Source organism: Nanorana parkeri, unplaced genomic scaffold (assembly GCF_000935625.1).
Source record: "Nanorana parkeri isolate BGI_ZX_2015 unplaced genomic scaffold, ASM93562v1 scaffold2310, whole genome shotgun sequence".
Classification (NCBI taxonomy): domain Eukaryota; kingdom Metazoa; phylum Chordata; class Amphibia; order Anura; family Dicroglossidae; genus Nanorana; species Nanorana parkeri.
In genome coordinates, this window is record NW_017308578.1 from 27,180 (window position 1) to 48,750 (window position 21,571).

General features: G+C 42.9%; 1 protein-coding gene across 1 annotated transcript in view; it reads right to left on the minus strand.

Annotated features, from left to right (window-relative positions):
- Positions 1-21,571, minus strand: part of LOC108801345 (synapsin-1-like) — a 136,845-nt gene that overhangs the window by 3,164 nt on the left and 112,110 nt on the right. The window contains exons 9-12 of the mRNA XM_018573271.1: positions 8,990-9,064; positions 4,342-4,444; positions 2,986-3,129; positions 2,827-2,887 (exon numbers count right to left, since the gene is read on the minus strand). Coding sequence (XP_018428773.1) covers positions 2,827-2,887; positions 2,986-3,129; positions 4,342-4,444; positions 8,990-9,064 — 383 coding nt within the window. The remainder of the gene's footprint in view (positions 1-2,826; positions 2,888-2,985; positions 3,130-4,341; positions 4,445-8,989; positions 9,065-21,571) is intronic.

Genomic DNA, 21,571 nt, shown 5'->3' on the forward strand with positions numbered 1-21,571 from the left:
CGTGACAGGATCGAGAAGTGAGCGAACGCCGGTATGTGTTCGCTCACCTCCCGATCTACTGAGCCGACCTGTGACAGTCTCATTGTCACAGGTCGGCTAGAACTATGATGTGAGTGAAAAGCACTCACCTCATAGCTCTCCTTTAAGGGAAGTCTGCCTTGTTCTCATACATGTGTAGTCTCATACAACAGCTAGAATATTGCAATACAGGTTAATAGATCTGTGAGGATATACAGAATATGATGAGTGAAATGGCAGGCACTCAATTGTATGATTAACTGCTCTGGAATCCCACCAGAATGCTTTGCCTTACCTTTCCTATAGTTATCCTAAAACAAAATAAGTTACTCTCCATCAATTAATAACAAGTCTGTGACAGATCACAGGAACAATGAAGTTATAGCACACAAACCTGCACACTTTAATATTTTCTGGATCTTCTATTTTTTTGATCCAGCATCTACATGACATCTGGGCTTTCGAATTCTGTTCAGCCTTCGTATAAATACAACTTTGGCTATCTAAATTTTGAAGCTACAAACTCCAAGACTGTATCCATAAGTTATTATTTATTGAGCCATTAATTGGCCAAAAGCACGCAGCAAGACATACAGGGTTATTCACAAAAGGGTGAAGAGTTTGGAGCAGGCAAGAGAAGTGACCAATCTAGGACAACATAGCTGAACTGGAAAGTGAGCTGAATTGGAGAATGTCTCAAAATCAGCCATGTTGTCCTAGATTAGTCACTTCTCCTGCCTTCTCCAAACTCTTCACCCTTTTGTGAATAACCCTGATGGTCAGGAAACAACTTTACGGGCAGGTCAGTAACCTACCAAGATGTAAAGCCAGGATCAGCAACGCAGCCTCTGAGCCTGCACAGACAAGTCAGCAATGGCCACTTCGATATTTGCATCCAACAGGTTCCTTTTAAGGGATTTAGAAGGAGGACCCAGGTATGCTCTCAACTTTTTATTTTGCTTTCGAGAGAGGGAAAGGTTTTCAGCCTGCCTCTTTTTTTTAGCAATCTGTGTCCCTGTCTTGTGTGTGAAGACAGTATGTGCCAAAATATCATTCTAAAGGTGGCACCAACAAATACATTTTAGTAGTAAAACTTTTGACTTATTTTGAGTTTATTTCTTCTGCGGGTGTCATGGGAACTAAGAGGAAAAGAGACCCCCACATAGGGTTACAAAGAGAAGTAAAAACCTGCCAGAATGTTTTCTCTCTTCCCTAAAATAAAAAAAAATGACTGAATTTAGACTTATGCTTCTAAAAGTGTGTAGAGGTTTGCCACCAGGAACCGTATTTATATGCCAATAGTAATAAACATTTTATTCCAATCTTGTTTTTATATTATTTCTAATTATATTTTGGAAACAAGCAAAAAAAAAAATCACTAATGGACGTCCACTAACAGTCACAGTGTCTCAATATTTAGCGCCTGTGCTATTTGTTGATCTCATTGCAACATAATCAATTCTAAACAAAGCCAGGCACTCTACTATCTCAGGCAAAGTGTGTGAATAGGTGATATGGTATGTGGAAATAACATCAATAACCATCAAGGAATGTGAAACTCCATATTATTTCAACACTTCAGAGCGGGTCTATACATTTTATTGACTGGGGGCACTCATGTTCTACTTTAACCCCTTCATGACTGAGCTTGTTTTTAGTTTCTGTTCGTAAATGACTGACACACTTTTGACATTTTTGCTGTGTGATTCTTCCACGTTAGTAATATACTTTCTTACAAAGTGCACCCACACATATTATATATTGTTTTTTAGAGGACAGATAGGGCTACATATTTATATCACATATGTGCGTCTAACGCCTCACTTAGGACAAATAAAATATAAAAAAAGAGGAAAAAACCGTTTAAAAAAAACACTTTTTTCCCAGTTTTGATTTGTAGTATTTTTTTTACAAAACCAGCACAGCTAAAAAAATGCAATAAATACATTCATTTATTTGTCCCTTATTTTATTTTATTTTTTACACATTTTTTTATTTTTTTTACACTTTTCACAATTTTTTTTTTTTTTTACACTTTTCACTTTTTTTTTAACTTAAAAATGTTATTTTATTTATTTAATTATATCAAGCAGATTTTGTGAATTAATCTCACTGTTACTGCATGATAAATTAATAAATTTTTGGTTATTATCAGGCTGCTTCAAACTTCAGAACAGCCGATAATAAGTTAGTGACACTGATCCTGCAGCAGTTCAGGATTCAGCTGTTACTAAATGTTTTCTGATTGTTGCAACAACGATCAGCAAACAAACATTCTTCTTCCAGGAATAGATACATTGTAGGAATAGACACATTTTGTATCTATTCATGAAAGAAAAAAAAAAAGCCAGTATAGCTTGAGAGAGATATCTCTCGATCTATACGAGCTGTCAGAATGCCGGCAAAAGCCGGCATCTGTGTCCGCTTTGCTTTGACTCTCAGACACCCGATATTAAGGTATCGGGTGTCTGAAAAAGGTTAACCCTTTCATTAATGAATGCCTCTGTAGTAAGGGCATCCATTAATGAATGTTAAAAGCTGATTCTCAGCGATTAACAGCCCTCTAAAGCAGCAAATAACTCGTCACGTACAGTGTACGTGACAAGTCATTTGGTCCCTTTGTGGATGGACGTACAGTGTACGTCTCCCATCACGAAGGGGTTAAATTTCAAACAGCAATACTATAGCTTGGATAAAGGTTTATGAGCACTGAAAATCCAAAGTCATTTATATTTTGCATAATTAAACAAGCTCCATTCATGGTGGCTGACCTAGCTGTTAGCAGAAAGAGAGAAGAAATGTCTGTACCTTGCGGAGGAGGTCTTTGTTGTTGCACAGGAGTGGGAGAACGAGAGTGAACAGGCTGAGCCTAGAACAGAAGAATGCATATTAGCTGACCATATGTGAGGGAGATATGTGGGCAGAGGACATGGAGGCAGAATGAAGAAGAATCTCTCATTTTCCTACCTGTGGCAATTGTCCATGTATAGAGCGACTGGGAGATGAGCTGCCCTGCAGGGTCTGGGCCATCTTATTAACTACCAGTTCTGCTATTAGCTGACGGTCTTCTTCCTGCTGGTCCCCAATTAGAGGCATGGAGGAGCCAACAACCTTGAAGACAGAGGCAGTAGTCAGTTGGGTCCACAGAGGGAGGGAAGATCTAAGGTATACACAGGCACAGTTCAGTAGCTGTTCACCCGTTGCAAACTAGCCTTGTGCATTAGAATGTTTCATGTGTCCTCTTCATTGTAGTGGCTTGGGCAGCAGTGCTCACTAGCAGCTGGCATGCTCTAACTTTCAATGGTAAATAAATCACGTGTTAAAAGAGAAAGAGTTGATGTTATAAACACAAAGCAAGCCTTATAGCCTATCTAAACCCAAAAGCAAATGTAATATATTGCAGCTTGCCAGCCCTTATACACTGAGTGGCCAGATTATTATGACCACCCCATCAGTACTTTGTTTCGCCACGAGATGACTTCGTTGGGCCGCCTCGTGACTCCACGAGATGTTGAAAGGTGATGCGAGGAATCTGACACTGCACTGTTGCCCTTCTGTTGTCTTGTACCAGTCTTGCCACTCTCCGTTCTGCCCTAACATTGACTAGTCGCTGGCGGCCACAATTCGCACGTTCAGACCCAGATTTTCGGCTGACAGTCCAGTCTTTAAACACTTTAACAACAGCTGCTCTTAAACATTTAACGAATTCTGCTGTTTTGCTGATACTCGCTCCATGGCTCCGAGCGCCAACAATCATCCCACGTTCAAAGGCTGTTAAATCGCCTTGTTTACCCATATCTTCAGAAAAAAGTCACTTCTACTGTCGTGGTAAACAACCTGCTTCCCTATTTATAATGGTCGGGCCCTCTAGCAACTTCAGCGCAAAATTATAGCTAATTTTCCTACAAATGTCAGGTGGTCATAATAATCTGGCCACTCATTGTACAGTATGTGTTGGCTGCATTAGTTTTTTCAGGTTTTTTTTTCACCTAGTGATTCTGCCAGTAACACACTTCTTGTCCTAGAGTAACAATTCTCACTCACTCAGCAGAAACAAGAAAGGACTACTGGGGACTCTCCCTGTCCTCCTGTAGTCCTCAGAACAATATACAGTATATAGCACAAGTACAGGAAGGATAGGATTTCAAGCATAACAGGTGTTCTTTTCACCTATCAAACAGAAGTTTATTATTAGTCTTTACTTAAAGTAAACCTATGACCAGTCTATGGACATTTAAGTATCTTCTCTGCAGTGGCCATCGGTCAGTCAGGTGAACTACTCTGTAAACGATGTAATGGCATTTCTTTTACAAGTCGGCTCACCTCGATAACATGATCTCTTCCATCCTTCCCATGCAGCGCTTCTACCGCGCATATGTCCAGGCCACCAAATATTTCTGCACAAGAATCCACCCACAGCTTGTACCTGGAAGACAAAAGCATGGCAGGTAATCTCTGCTTCAGGGCTATGACATATGCAGTGGCGTAACCAGAGTTATGGGTGCCCGGGGCAGAACATTTTTTTCCGCCCCCCCCCATATTATATAAACATCCACTGGAACTGTACCCCCCACCCCCACACATATATATCAGCTAAGGAACTACAAGTCCAAGCATGCCATAATTGTCCCTGCACACCCCTCCAATCAGGCACTGTAGAGGGCCGCTCGCAGTGGCCTCGGAGAAGCGAGCGGCCGCCCGATGACAGCCGCGTGAATGTGGCAGAGAGAGGGAGTCAGGGGCTTCATGACGGCGCCCCCCCTCAGTCCTGCGCCCGGGGCAAGCGCACCCCCCGCCCTCCCGGTTGTTACGCCACTGGACATATGGTACACTGACATGCCAATATGATAAAAATGTGCAAAAAGCAATGGAGATGGGAAGTGACCCAGAGCAGAGTCAGATCAGAGCAATACAAATTCTTACAGTCATATTAAAGTCTTAAGGTTTTTAAGCGATTTCAAATGCTGTTGAAATCACTTACAATTAATGCTGCTCCTTGATGTTTAAAAATGTTAGCTTCCTGCAAAATCAGCTGGTCCCCTGAGCACTGGCCCTGATATCTTGTATTATGGTGGCTTTTTTTCCCTTGCAGGGTTCTATAGAGCCACCTTTGTGTGCTCCAGTAGGCTTTGTGTCTTTACAAACACACAGGCACAGCAGGGCAAGCCACTCTCCTGCCCCTCTGCTCCCCTCCCTTCTCCAAGCTAGTAGAAGGGCAGCTGCTGGGGACTGTGCTCTCCCTTGTGATCTTGTACTGGACAGGAAGTTCAGGGAAGCCAAGCTGAGATAGTTGGAGCTATTCAGAAGCATGATCTGGATACATTATTGACAAAAAGTTTGAGAGTTTCCTACTACTTTAATGGCTGTTACTGGCTGTTCTAGGTGGTCACGTGTACGCAGTTTAGGACAGTGTTGCAGTGGATGATAAGCAAGTAAGGAAAATGAACCATTTTATTCAATGGGTAAGGTAAACCATATGCAGTTATATGCGGAGCACTCTGGACTCCTTACATGTAGTAGGTATCTTCCTGGGACACCTCACAACCACCCTCAAACTGTGCTTGGAAAAGTGTCCTCCTTGCTCAACCTCTGTCCTCACTGCTGTGAACAAGTCCTAAAGCTCCAGGCTCACAAGTAAAATGGGATTATTATTGATCATCTATCACCATACCTGGATGTGTGTAACTGCTGGAAAATGTGTCTTCACTGAGAAAAATGATGTCATAGTGCAGCTTAGAACCAGTGATTTCCAGCTATGTCTTGTATCTATACCCCCCTTACTGAGAGTAGATCTGGTGATAACCAGGGGTGTTCACCACTCCACAGTCATTACCCAGAGAACTGTGCCTAAATACTCCCAGGAACATGCCTGCATAATGGCACATTGCAGAGGGTTCATGGGATATGTACTTTGCCTGTGTATGCCTATGTTACCAGGCTGAGACACAGGACTCTCAAAAAGACTCCCCCCGACTCTCTGCGATTGAGAAACTAAGGAGAGGGCACCTGGCAATGTCAGAGGTAAAATGGGCCCTTAGAATTTTGTTTTCTGTAATATATTGCAGCTTACCAATCCTTAGATGTGGTGGCTGCATTAGTTTTCTTTTTTTGTGTTTTTCCCCCTTTATTTTCACCTGGTGATTCGGCCAGTAACACACTTCCTGTCTTAGGGTGGCTTCACTCTATGAAGGAGGAACAGGGCCACCCTTGGAAAGCAGTATTGTCACCCTGTGGGAAGGGTTGTGGTCCGATGTACTAGCCGGTTTAGATGTGCAAATTAAAGCTCCAGCTGACACATTTCACTTTTTAAGGAATACAGCAACTGTGTATTTTTCCTTTTGGGATGGAAGCATTAAATAAATTATTATAATTATTGCTTTGTAAGCAACCCTTCCAGCGTTAAATGGTTTGTTTCAACCATTTATCTGCCAATATGGCTGGACAGCTTGGTCTGCTAAGGGAAGTTGAAAAATTATAGACTTACTGGCCCGATAATCAGGTGAAAATGACAGAAAAAAAGCCTAAAAAAAGAAAACTAATGCAGCTACCACATCTAAGAACCGGTAAGCTGCACGCAACATTACATCAGCTGCTGCAGGGCAAAACACTGCATAACCTGTAGATACCCCTCAATGGATATTGGCAGGATCATTCACCCCAAAAATCCCAACATTTATACACAGTATATAGATGTGAATAATTTTAGTCCAGTTGACTTTTTATATTTAATCTCTTTTTTACCAGTTGATTTTTTACACGGTGTTTGTGAGTTTTGAACTCTTAGAGCTTTTTGTCACTCTGGATCATAAAGTCACCTGTCCCTTTAAAAAAAAAAAAAGTATCGGGAATTGGTATCGGCAAGTACATGAGGGGAAGTACTTGTACTTGGTCTTGAAAAAGTGGTATCGGGACATCCCTACATTTTATACATCCATATCCTTCATTACATCTTAATCTAATACATAATTATCCTGTTCACATAGCTTCTCTTCCCACCTTCTCTTAAAAAACAATTTCCTCAAACTTACCATCCCCCCCCTTACCCTACCCAAAGAACCAAACCACGAGCACTAAAGGAAAGGAAGGGAGCGGAAAGGAAACAGGGTTCGGGTGTTTACTTCTTAAAACTAAATCTGTCAACTACAAATAATCTTGAATCTTGGATGAACTTGAGAAATCTATCCATGGTCTCCACTTCTCCTTCAAACAGCATTTTAGTTGGTATTTAGTTCACTGACCCATTCCCGAGTCTGAGGAACATTTGGTGACCTCCAAAACGGAGGGATTATTGACCTTGATGTTTCCAGTATGGGACATGGTAGACCCCTTTTTAATCCTATGACAGGACCAGGGAGCATTGATAAATGTGCCACCTCTGGAGTCTTCGGCAGACATAATCCGGTCAGGTGACACCCTACCTCAGGAACTGATCTCCAGCCTGGTTGTAATAACTGACATGACCACCATATGCAACATTGTCCCCTCTTCTGCTCCGCATCTCCAGCACATCTTAGATACTTGGGGGTTTATTTTATGCACTACTGTTGGGCATCTGTACCATCTCATTAATGTTTTAAAGTTTATTTCCTGTGTTTTAGCCGCCATGCTTGATTTAAAGGCTAGATGAAAGGCCTTGTTCCATTCCTCTTCTGCTACCAAGTGTCCCAATTCCCGTTCCCATTCCCTAATGTAGTAAGGAGGGAGCCGGTACATCTGTGATAATAATATGTTATATATTCTAGAAACTAGATGTTTACTCCCCGCATTGCTCATACAAAGATCCTGAAAGGGGGTCAAGTCCCTAAAGACAATACCCCATGTACATAGGTGTTGTTAGAAGTGCCCGAGTTGTAAATGAATTGTAATTTAAGGACATTAGATTATGTCATTGAAATCTGTTTATAAATGTAGAGGTTACTGGCAATAAACATAATGGACGCGCCTTGCTGAGTACTTGGTAAAGCGGTACATAATCGGGTGCAGTAATATGGTCTGTCCCGCTGATTTCCTAAGAAGAAACACACAGAGAACTTTCCATTTGCATCTGACGTGCCTTAAGTACGAGGCACAGAGGACATCTGTTGAAAATCATGAACCTGAAATACTGACTAAGAGCCTGAGATGTTTATGTATATAAAGAGTTATTTACTAAAATGTCTGAGTGATGAGTCATACTTTTCCTTTCAGTGTCTTTCCAGCACTGGCTCTATCGGATCTGGCCAGTAGGCAATTGAATAGGGCCTGTTGTACAAGTTTTACCATGCACACTATGTTTAATAATCATGAAGCCAGACTGCAGTTCACTCTTTACAAAAATAACATTAGTTTTTTACAAAAATTGCAACATTTGAGACTCGCAGTACTGAGCATTAGACATGTGCACTGCCAAAAAATTTGTTTAGTTTAGTTTCGTTTTAAATTCGTTTTTGTGTTATTTCGTTTTTCGGGATTCGGGTGTGAAAGTCAATTCGGACGAAATTCGGTAGCTCGTTCGAACGTTCGTTTCGTTTCTTATTCGTTTCGTTCATACATTCGTTTGCAGCAAATTGACATTTGAGGGGGAAAAATGTTTTTCTCCTTCTCTAATGTCACTTTGCTCCAACAAACGAAACGAATAAGAACCGAAAACGAAACAAATGTTCGCACGAACTACCGCTACCGAATTTCGGAAACGGAAATTCGGATTCGTTTGCATTCGTTATATCTGTAATTTGGAATTCGGATACATCCGAATGTCCGAATTTCCGAAAATTCGTCCGAATTTCGATTCGGAACCAAACGAATGGCACATGTCTACTGAGCATACTAATGGTGCTGCCTGCCATTGATCCACTCATGGATTATACTGTTATGCTACTATGTTACATATCAGTGAATTGTTTTCCATTGTTAGTAGTTGCAAATACTGCCCCATGAGGCATGCACCCTAATAAATCTGTGTCATTCCAATGAAGGGGCTATGGCAACATACCGGTCAGACACAGCAATTTGCTCCAGCATGGCGGATCCGGTGTTAGTCTTCCAGTTCCCAGAAATTGAAGTTCTCCTGTAATATACAAAGAGCAAAATTAAAGGCACCATTGACAATATTCTGGCCTTAGGTATGTATAGCACAGAGAAATGTTATCCACCCTTTGTAAAGTTCACAAGCAAGTTCGAAGACATGTCTGCCATCACTTCCACTGATGGTTACTTATAGATTTTTCTTCATATAGAATGCTGTCATATCCTATCCATTGATAATGCACCTACCGCGCTAGCCATGTTCTAACACTGGAAATACACATTAGAGAATAGGCAATCTGACCTTTGATTTTCTGTTAAATAGTCATAAAAGTGTTTCTATATAGAGTATTGAAGAAGTCCCAAAACTGGAAAACACAACAGTGAACAAGCAAGGTTCACACTTTGTTCCCCAAAAAGGCTGGTTGGGCACTGTCATGTGTTACTGCACAGATACTTGGGTACCACCCAATTTGTTAAAAAAAATGTTGGATTGAGGGAATGTCATCTAATGTCGTCCAAGGCCACCTGTCGGGAGAGTTGCAGAGGGAAACAAGAGCTTCACAAGCAGCAGAAAAGCAACAATAAAAATAACCACCTAAACAGCTTTAAAAACACCTTCAGATGATGGAAGTCCAAACACCAGTAGATGAAGTCCAAACACAAGAATGCTAACTAAACTTTAAATGTTTCGGTTTTTAGTTTTCGTGAGTGTGTGGAAGGGTTGCAACCCATCAGACTTTTATTGCTCATCAAAAGGTCTGGACATTAAGTGTTACAGTCGAATATCCTCATCTGGTTAGCGGAGCTTAATAACTCTGGTTAGGGAGCTCTCATGTGAGATACTATAATGAGGAATGTAATAATAGCGCCACATCACTTTAGAGTCTAAAATGAAGATCTTTTAATCCATAAACAGAATGACACTTAATAAAACAGCCAATGCATTTTCGGTGGGGAGGGGGGGTTAAGTTTAATAAGCCTTTTCTTTGCTCTAAGTTTCAAGCAAAAGGTATCTGCTGGCAAAGGCTTTTATTGCTGTCTGTGACCATGCTGGGGGGGGAGTCAACCTCTCTTTCACACCAGAACAGAAAAGGAAACTCAAAATGCTACAGGTATTGCTGGAAGAGGTGAAATCTTCCAGTGGAGCACTCATTTTGATACCAACAGTCCAAAAAGGAATTTAACCATACATCAGAGAGGGGCTTTTTTAGAACAGGAAGTAAGGAGAAATCAGCGATGAAGGGAATGTCCACATCATTTGTGTTTATTGTAATGTGTTTGGCCACATGGCAATTTAATTATTCATTTTTCTACTGGTTGAGCTTGATGGACCTGTGTCTTCTCGAACCTCTCAAACTATGTAACTAGGTTATGCTCCCTGTGACTCTAACTGTCATCTTCCTATGGGGGATTGGAATCTTACCTTGTGAGTGGATTGTGAGCATCTGCTCGTCTATGGCCAGCCAATGCTATAACAGAAAAGTCTGCATCAAATCAAATTTCTCCTGCCATGTGTTGTCACTGACTCATCTAAATATCGCTGAGAAACTCCAATAACTGTCCTGTGAGTTGGAAACACCCTCATGCTATCATCAATTCACACATCTACACAGCACTGAAACCGTGAATCAGTATAGATTACACAACCACATTAAACAATGATCATATGTAAAGCATGAGAGAGGGAAAATTCCATTTGAATATTGCAATAGTGACCAACGCTCAGGTTTTGCATACCCTCCTTATATTAGTGGTTGCAGATCATTTTAGGAAATCTTAATAATTAAGACTAAATATAAACCAGACGCCCTGTGCTGAGAGAAAAGGCTCTGTAATGTTGGGTAGCTCACAGAGCACTTGCACAGGGTTCCTTTAACGGAAAGTCTTTATTATTCTTCCGTAACATAAAAGAGTATAATTCAGCATTATACAATTCGCTTATGTCTCAGCAAGTAGAGTCTTTAACACACCTCTGTGTGATACTCACTCCGATCACCCCTCGTGAGCACTCACACTGCTCTCTCAGCAGTGTGTCCACTAGGTCTCTTGGGTCACCAACCTTCCCCAGACTCCCCTGGCTGTTCCACATGCATCCAGCATACACAGCGAGTCTGCTTATGGTCGTGTGCCTCCTGCACACCCACACACCACTGGCTTGGCTCGACCATTGTGTGCCTCCAGCCCACACCACCAACTCCTCCTCTGTGCTCTGGTTTGAGCTCTTAATGAGACCGCTCTCAGCCACCTGATCACCGGCAACACCTGACCTCAGGACTGGAGATTTCATCCCATCCAGAACACTTAAGAAATCTCCAGAGATCCAAATCCCAGCTACATCCCGGAAAAACTGAAAGGCCAGTTTCTTCGCTGCAGAACTATTTGCATTCTGGAACCTCTCAGCCCCTCTGGCTGAGAGTCCTCGGTGACCGTGTTGCCAGCACAGCTGTCATACATGACGTATTCACACAGAACAATCTCCTAAAATTGACACTTCTCTTTTGTTTGAATGATTTCTTAAAATGTTGTAAAAATGTTATTACATTCAGCTAGAGTAAAGAGCCCTTTAACGCATGTGCTACCAACGTATGGTACCACATCAAATACAGTGTGATATGTTGGAGTGCCAATCATATTGAATAGAACCCTAACTTTTCTCCAGCACGCACCTGCACTACAGCATACCACATTGCACCACAATATACGATGTGTGCTTTGATGAAAAAAATAAACCAAGAGTTCAGGCCCATTCAAAATGAATGGGATGTGGTAATACAGCGTGCCGCAATACAAAAAAGGCCTGTTGCCGCTCATGCTAGTGTCAATGAGCCTATTTGTTTGAAATCTGTTTTTAAATGTAGAGGTGTCACAGACAAGCTGAAATTTGAAATGATGTGTCAATGGTTAGATGCATGTCAATGGTTAGAGAGAAGGTTTTGCAGGAGAGATGGAAGAGGGTCACCAATGTGCTTATTTTATTTATTTTTTTCTTAGTAATCCAATGAGCAGGCAGTAGGTGGGACAACCGTATGGAACAGAATTCTAGGTTTTGAAAAGTTTTCACTCTCCTTAACTGTACCAGGTGTCTTTCCTGATGGGGCAGCAATGGAAGCAATGGATGATCTATATATTTATCTTATGAAAGGTTTGCTTCAAAGTAAATGAAATAAAATCTGAAATGTACTGCACATGGAGGAAAAAAAACTACCAACCAGCTGAACATGATATTGTAGTGCTATCTGTCAATATTTGGACAAGTAGTATCGTATATAAAGAAGGAAATCTGAAATGCGGGAATCTTCATGACAGCTCTCAGAAAACAGGAAGAAAAAGCGAAAAGAGAAGAGACTAAATTTACATAATTGCTGCATTTGCCAGAATTTATTCAACCATCTTGAACTTTTGACACTTATGAGCTACGATCTGCCACCTGTGTACAGTAATTCTAACCCGGAAGATCTCATTATGAACTGACGTGATACTTTAAAGAAAGGGATACAGAACTGCCATCTGGAAGCAATTTGCAACCACGATATGGATATGAGCGTCAACTATTTCGACATTAACAGAATTTAAACTAAATGACGTAGGATTTGGGTCTCCACCCGTTCTATAATCCATAAATAATGAGATGTGTGACAAATGCAGACATTTCTTTAGTAACTAGATTGCAGGATGTAAATAGATGTAGCAACTGAACGGTACCTTAGGCTGGTGTAATATCTGACGTGAGTCGCAGGAAGAAAGTCTGTAAAAAGGCTAAATGGATTGCATGTCAAGTAGTATTTCTCAGCTGTGTTACTTGGGATTGTTAAAAAAAACAAGGATATCTTCATTGTGGCCATGTCAGCTGGCATTCTATGTTTCTATGGGATATCGATAATTTGAGGGTATTTCTTTTTATATATTTGTAAAAGAGACCCGTGGGCTAGAAGTATCTTATATAAGTAATTGCAAACCCCAATCCCTCAATTGTATATAGCATTCTATGTTTTTATGACCCAAATAGCCTCAGAAAAGCTTTGACTGTATTCTTGGCCCAGTGATATGAGTTGTTATCGAGGTTTTTTTTATTAAAGATGCTTTTTATTAGTGTTATTAAAATTTTGTTCAAGACAGTCATACAAAAGGTAAGAAACTAGGTCAACATAACCTAGCAACAACAGACAGCAATCATAAGACTAAAAATTCACAACTAAGTTACAGTTTCAGTATACAAAGTGCTAGATTAAGCATCAAGCATCAACTGCTGTCAGTACATAATAGAATCAGCAGGGAACTATGCCAAATTACAAGTTACAGTCATGGGGGATCTACAGTCTTAGTAATAGAGGATACCCATAAGCTCCATATAAGATCAAAGCGCTGCGGGTTGCCTAAGGTAAGCTTATAAAGTGGTAAGGATTGATCAACCAAATGTATTTTTTTAGCAACTCAGGGAGGGAGCCCTAGGGCTACCCCACACTAGGAGAATGGCCTTTTTGGCATAAAACAAGAGCAGCCGGATAAGAGTCTTAGCCCCAGAATTCAACATCAAGAGGTAAAAGACGGGATTACATATGTTGGGAAAGCCAACCCAGTCTCCATAAAAGAAGTAACTTCAGACCAAAAGGTACAGATGCTTGGGCAGGACCAAAAGGAGTGAAAAAAATCTGCTCTCTGACCACAGCGCTTCAAGCACTGTGGAGTGGGCCGGAGACCCGAGGTACATAGAAGGGAAGGGGTATAATAGACTTGGTAAAAACATTTCATCTGCAGTATTCTATCTCTGGAGGCTATCACAGAAGACATATACGTATCTTCAAAATCACACCAATTATACAGGTCTAGATGCGGGAGGAGCGTCTGCCACTTTAGTTTACGTTAATCAAATCTGGAAGATCTAGTGGCCATAAGTTCCGCATAATACAGTAGGTCGATACAAATTTAGAGGAGGCATCTCTTCGTAACAAAAAATTGTCTAGGGTAAAGTGAACTGGTATAAACAAAGCCGACCCAAATTGGACTTGGACTACATGCAGCAATTTAAAATATGCAAGAAAAGCGGACGGAGGGTGTTGTAGCTCCTCCCTGAGTTGCGAGAAATGGAACATTACTCCATTCCGAAAAAATTGACAGAGGGACTTGACTCCCACTGAGAAGTCAGCTGATGGTAGATGCTGCAGCTCTGGAAATTAGGGATTACCCCATAGGGGCGAGAAGCGGTAGTGGGACCATGCAGCCACAGGTAACCAATGAATTACATATTTAAGGATACGGAAGGATACAGAAGGGAACAGTAATAAAAAAAACTGCCATTAAAAGGGACAGTGTGTCTATTATACGTTGTGGACCGAGACTGGAGTTCCTGCAAGAGAAGTTCATGTGGACTGTAATTCTGTGCATGAAAGCGCATTATGTGTGCAGTTAAGGAGGCCCTGCAAGAGTCATGAACTGAAACACTTTAAAGAGACAGTACTCCTTTTTTTCTCTTTCCTGTGGATTATGAAACAGAGTGACTGCAATTATGGGGCACTGTAATTATATATATATATATATATATACACACTGTAATATATAGGAATGAAGTTGCTGGTAAGTGTAACCCAGATAAGGGTCAGCTGAATGATATAGTGCCACTAGCTCCGAGCAATATAGATGTGGTGAAGCAGCAGTGAGGTGTATATAAAGAGGGGGACACTTCACCTGCTGTGGCAAGTAAGGAGTTAATGAGTAAAGTGATTAGTGGTTGGCTGCCAGAAACGTCTGTGCATCCCTCTCAGACGAATCCCAAATTGCTTTGTCTTTGAGGGGAGCACAGATAGGATTGACTGGATTGCTCTGACGGAGAGCATATTGTCAATGTTAAAGGCGGTCTCTGGGTGCAGCACTAGGGCAGAGACAACTTCTGCAATATCTGACCATAGGAATGCTAGTTTTGTTGTAGAAGATGACTCATGTGCAACAGCAGTGGTTTTCCCTCAGGAGGCCCAAGGTGGTTGTTGTGATTGGAAAGCCGCAGAAATGGTACATGAACCCCAGAGACATACTAAATTGATACATTACCAAACAGAACTGAACAGAAGGGTAATTTTACGAATGATGATTTGGATACAGCTAAGAAAGGTCACCCATCAGAGCAGTTGCCATTGCAGATGGGGTACTGTGAGATTACTGTGGGAAATGGCCGCTCCACGGAGTGATTCCGCTACAGGCACTACTCCATCTAACAACGGTGATATGGGCCAAAGTAGGGAAAATGATAACATTGTTGGAAATACGTATGATCTGGTTACCATGGCTAACCAGGAAAACATTGTACTGTTGGTAAAACATGGTTCTGTGTTAGACAGTGACAGGGTGAACACGTCTGCTGGCTGGCGAGTATTGCAGCGGCAGGTTTCCCTCTAAAGTTGGCAGTGCAGAAACAAACAGGAAAACCAGCAAAAATGTTACCTGGGACCTATGGGAGAGTTAAAAATAGTGACAAAGAAATCAGGTCTGTAACCCAGAAAGGGGTGAAAGAGGGATTGGGGAAAGTGTATGATGGTGTCGGTAGAACCAAAACGGTTAACAACTATGTAAAAAGTGTCTGGTGTCGGGTCAGCTTCTGAACAACACTGAGTGTGTTAGCGGGGAGCCCGCTAGTAAAGTGACAGCCCAAAACCATTAGGAGGGTATAAGTCAGCTGCTGGACAGAGACATCAAGAACATGGGCAGCAAAGAAACTGAGTGCATGACCAATGAGACTGCCAATGGACATAGTGTGGGTGACTATAAAGAGATTATCTCGCTGACCTTGACTAAAGTTATGGAGACTGACCATGACAATGTAGAGATGACTAAACAAAGAAGTGACACCAGGAATATGGATGTTAGTTTTGTAGACAGGAAGACTGGTGTGACCTTGTTTACAGTAAAGGACTGTCGCTGGTGGAAGTTTAGAAGAATAAAGGCAGGAATTGCCCGGACAAAAGATCTAGGCTTGTGTGTCCATTCCTCCGGAATGGAACAAAGGGGTGAGGAGGGATATGTGGTACGGGGAAATGCGCATCTGACTGCGGGTTCAGATCGCTCCGCCCGGCACTTCATTGAGACACAGCTCCGTCTCCAACCCAGCAGCGAGAGCAGGAGGGGAGAGAGAGAGCCGACACACAGAGCAGAGGCTGCTACCGCGCCGAGGCTGCACTCCACATTGCCCTGCAGACAACGGGACGATGGAACTACCGCCGGGCTGGGGACTGACAGGGGAGGAGGTGGAGGACGCCTGGGCTGTAAGCCAATCTTGAATTGGTGAGATCTTGAATTTTTAGTGCATGAAGAACACTATGATTTAAATTCTACTGTAGGACCTTGGATTGATTCTTTATATGACCGGGCTATTCATTTTACTGGCTATGCGCTCTATGATAGAAACAGGGTGAACCGGAAAGGTGGTGGTGCCTGTCGCTAGGAGTGACCTGATCTAAACGTGAATGTGATAAGATGATCTTGTTGATGGAGAGTATAGTAATGCTGAGGCCTCATGGGTAATTACATATAGGTGTGCATATTGCTGAGTTATTTATTGAAGTATGTTACAGATCCCTGATTATTATTAATGAGACACACTTTATTAATGATTACACAGACAGGACTGTGCAAACTAGGACAGTTATTATAATGGGATATTCTAACTACACAAAAAATGACTTGTGTAATGTTACTGCTAAAACTCATAAGTATGGAGATTAAACTATTATATATACTATACGCAGGGCTCAAAATTTCAGGTCCTGAGCTACTAGCCAAGCCTTAAAAGTTACTCGCCACCAGTTGCACCACCTAAACCCTACCCTGCCCCGGACTCAACTCCACAAGGTCAGTGGTGTGATGCAGAGTACAGAGGTCAGTGGTGTAATGCCGAATACAGAGGCCAGCAGTGTGACGCACAGTACAGAGATCAGTAACAACGCACAGTGCAGAGGTCAAGCGGTTTAAGGCAGAAATAACAGGGACGTACAGTGCACATGGCTGACCTGATTCAGGTGCCCTCTTCTCCTGGTGGTGTCCTCCATGTCCATAGGGAAGAACAGGCTGCTGTGTGCAATCAAACGCAGCACCTGTCCCTCTGGGAACGGCACGATATGGCCTTGCACGCCACACGCATGTATATGGCCTGAATAAACGCTGTGTGAATGATGCCTAAAGCACACATGTATGTGATTGTGGGAAAGGAGAAGGCCTACTAAAAGGAGTGCACTCACTGAGCCAGGAATTACTGATACTGTTCATCAGATAGATGCGTGTGTGTGTCTACATGTCGGCAAAACTTCTTTACTGATCACGCTTGTGCATGAATGAATGATGTAACCTGATTGGTTGCTCTCGGCAACAGATCCTGCGCTCCATCCTCTTTGCTCCAATTAAATGCAGCAGCTGGCGTACACACACACTTAATGGGATTGGATACTTCGCTCCTCTGTGATAACTGCATCCTTGCCAGCTCCTGGCATGGTGGGAGTTGTAGTGCTCCAGCAATTCAGCTACACATAAGATGGTCATGTGGAAGATGAGGATGCAGGACAGAGTGATCCCAGAGATTGCCCTGCACCTTAGTGGAAGCAGGCAGTGTAGCTGCCCTCATACACCACTGTCAGTGTGTAGAGCCCAAAAGCCGTCCTATGAAATACCCCTGGGCCCTGGAGAGAAGGGCCCTGCTCGGACTCTCCCTCTTTCTGGATGGAGCGTGTTAGGCCTGATGGCAGCAGTGAGATGAGGAGGGGGTCTGTACTGCACGACGGGTATTGATCTACTCCGGCGCTGCTGCTTTCACAACGCACGCAGGCTAGCTGATCAGTACAACAGCGGCCGGGAAGGAGTGATAAGAAAGCTGGCGGGAGCTATCGCTCACGCACCTGAGGTGACTCCATGGACAGCCCGGCATTTTGGGGAAGGGGGGTAAAGTGTCGCTTCTGTATGCAGACAGCGTTACTCTGCAGTTTACATAGTGGCGCTGCCCACAGGAGGTGGGAGAGGCAGGCTGGGGGGAGGGGACCAGAGAGGTGATCGCCGTTGCTGAAGCTGTGGCAGTTTCCCCCATCGTCCTGCCAGCGGTGCCCCTGCCCCCCGATGAATTTCCACTCGCCCCCACGCAATTTTCACTCGCCAATTGCGAGGGGGCGAGTGGAAATTTTGAGCTCTGCTATACGCTTATTAAAAGGGTAAATTTAAAGGTTAGTTTACAAAACCCAACTACTAGAAATTATCCTTTTCTATACCTGCCGACCTGGAAATGTTGTCAAGGAAACACACAGAACAAAAATTGGAGGATTTAAAACTGATCATATGTAAACATAATAAAATGTACTTCTGTGGGCAACATGTTAAAATGGCTAAAATTGAACCTATGTGGCTTACATCTATTGTCCAATGAGTTAAAAATAAGAAAAGAGCAGTTAAAAAAATAAAGCTGAAGGAACACTTTCATAATAAAATTATAAGTTACAAAGAGTGGAAGAAAAGGTAAAAAAGGAAACTAGGATGGCTAAAGTGCAGCTGAATGACAGGTTGCTAAACGGAAAAACATATAAGAACAAATAAAAAAGAAAAAATGTAAAGCTGGCCATAGACTGCCTTTGACTTGGCCAAAATGTAAGCAGTGCATGGGCCCCCTCAGGGGGGGGGGGATTCTCGGTCAAACAGTCACTGCAGCCAATCGGCTGTAGTCACTGTTAACGTATTCTGACAGCAGCACATCGATGCTGTTGGAAAATAATAGCCGACACTGGGATTTCCCCATCCACGGCAAACAGCCCATGGGCCTGAACATGCACTGCAAGTTAGTATGCCAATAAAAATAACTGGCACCACTCTACATAAGGCATATGATCATGATGCCTTATGTACATTCGTATAGTGTTAAGAGAATCACCTGCACTCTATGAAGCATTTTAACCATAAGCAATGAACGTTGGTGCTTGAAGTGACGACATGGATGGCGCCGTGCCACAGACCAAACAAAGATAGAAGTCACCAGCACTCATTTGTAATGTGCAAGGATCATAAGCACTTTTATTGGTGCGTCACATGCGTCAAAAAGCCAACTTTTCAAGGCCGCACAGGGTCCCTTCATCAGGGCGACATTGTGACAAGATGTCACCCTGGTGAAGGGACCCTGCACCACCCCGAAACGTTGGCTTTTTGACGCATGTGATGCACCAAAGTGCTTACGATCCTCGCACATTACAATTGAGTGCTGGTGACTTCTATCTTCGTTATGTACATTCTTCTCTGTTTCTGAACCATATCAGGTGTCGGTTATTGTGGTCCATTTGAAACTGTGTTAATGCCATCCTCAAATTGTACATCAATCCCTCCTTTCTATGTACAGAGCTGAAGAAGATATTTATTAGGTTTGCACATAGCTCAGTTTAGGGGGACTACGTGCTTAAACCTAGTGTTTTGGTGAATTTACAGTGTTGCGATGTGGCAACATGCACGTTACTGCATGTGGGGACCTACTGGGATGTCAGAGAGCCGGGCTAAAGAGAAGGAGTGGAAAAAACATCCATCTCCTAAGGGCAGTGGGGGGAAAACACTAAAGACTTGCTGGGAGTTTTGGAGAAGTTCAACTGGGCTGTATAACCCAGTTTAACAATACCATCCTGTGTCCTGTGATATACGATTAAGAAACGTGTCAGGCATGTTGGTGCACTGTGGTAACATGCACAATAATGCACATGTTGCTGCAGTGAAACAGTTTGAACCCACCAAAAAAACAAGGCTAAAAGGAGAATTATGAGGCGAGTGATTTTCACTCAGCCTTATAATCAGAGTCGACCTGTGACAATGAAACTGTCACAGGTCGGCTCAGTAGATCGGGAAGTGAGCAAACACATACTGTCGCTCACTCACTTCTCTATCTATCCCTGCAGAGAGCAGTGACTGCCACTCACGGCTCCCTGCAGGGATTCCCCCCCCTCCCCTGTCCGATCCTCCAGAGCTGGCTGGTGAAAACGGACGGGGGAGGGGGCTGGCACAGCTGACTTTGCCTCTGGATAGGCAGAGCCAGCTGTCAATCCAGCAGCTGGGTGGATTCAGACAGTAGTGTCGGGATCCGTCTCGGCTGCGGCGTCTCAGTATACCGCTGTAGCTCGCGGTATACTGAGCTTTGAGTCATGGGAGAACGCTAGTTTATGTCCTCCCGTTACCCTAAGGAGAACTATGGGAAAAAGCCCTGACCCCATAGTTCTCCTTTAAGTTATCCCGGGTTCCACTGTTCTTTGTGCGGACCCGGCACAGTGGGTTTTTTTCAGCTGGGCCAGAAGGAGATCGGCACCATTCCAGTTGCCGATCTCGCCTTTGCTTACTGAACCCGAAAGTGACAATAATTTCATTACTCCTGGTTTTTAGGCAGTCATTTCTCTGGCTGCAGTGGCTGGAGAAGAAGCCGGTGAAGCACAATAGATGCTTCAGCAGCTTCTGTGGGATCCATAGATAATGCTAGGGGTCTAATAAATCTCTGATGTCTTCATAGAGGACCCATCACAGCCTGTGTTCTATCGCATAGGGGGCTTGTTAGTATACCCCAAGGTTCAGTGTTGGAACCATTACGTTTTAACATGTTTGCAATTAAAAGTACCATTTCTGTGTTTGCAGATGACACAAGCTATGTAGTGGAATAATGTTCCAAGATGTCTCTTTCAACATGATCTGGATGCACTTGCTGATAAGGCATCTTCATGCCAAATGAGCTTTAATGTTGAAAACTGTAAAATATTGCAACTTACCAGTCCCTAGATGTGGTGGCTCCATTCCTCTTTTTTTAAAGCCTTTTTTCCTTTATTTTAACCTGGTGATTCTGCTAATAATATGCTTCCAGTCTAAAACTGGCCATACACCTATAGATTATCTGCAGATTGTCTATGGTCAGATGGAAAAAGTGCAACAGATTCCTCCATCTATGCTAAACTGTGTGGATGGAGGAATCTCCCACTGGGCCAAGCTTCAGTATCGCTAGTCAAAATACCTGAACAATCTGATTGGATGCAGGCATTGTTCAGGTATTTTGAGAGCCAGTGGGTCGACTAGCAAGATACTGAAGCTTGGCCCAGTGAAAGATTCTTCTATCCACACAGTTTAGCGTAGATGGAGGAATCTGTTGCACTTTTTCCATCTGACCATAGAAAATCTGCAGATAATCTATAGTTGTATGGCCAGCTTTAGGATGACAAGTCTCACTCACCCTTCTGTAGCAGGAGAACGGAATCAAGATAGCACTACAGAACACCACCCCTCTCCTATTCTCTATACCATAGGGTATGGTTCTATAACACAATGAGCTCGCAAGTTCCTGTGCACTCTGCGGTTTTATCTCAAGCAGTGTTTTCCGCCCTGCCCAGTTCTCCTCTGTGGACTACATGCCCCCCCCCCCCCCCCCCCCCGCCATGGTATGGCAACAAGGAGAGGGGAAGTTGTTCTGTACTCCTAAAACACTTGTGCTAGGTTGAACATGCTGCTCCTCCCTAAATACAGAACAGTAAGTGAGTGTTGTCACCCTTGGACAAAGTGTGTTACTGGCAGGATCACC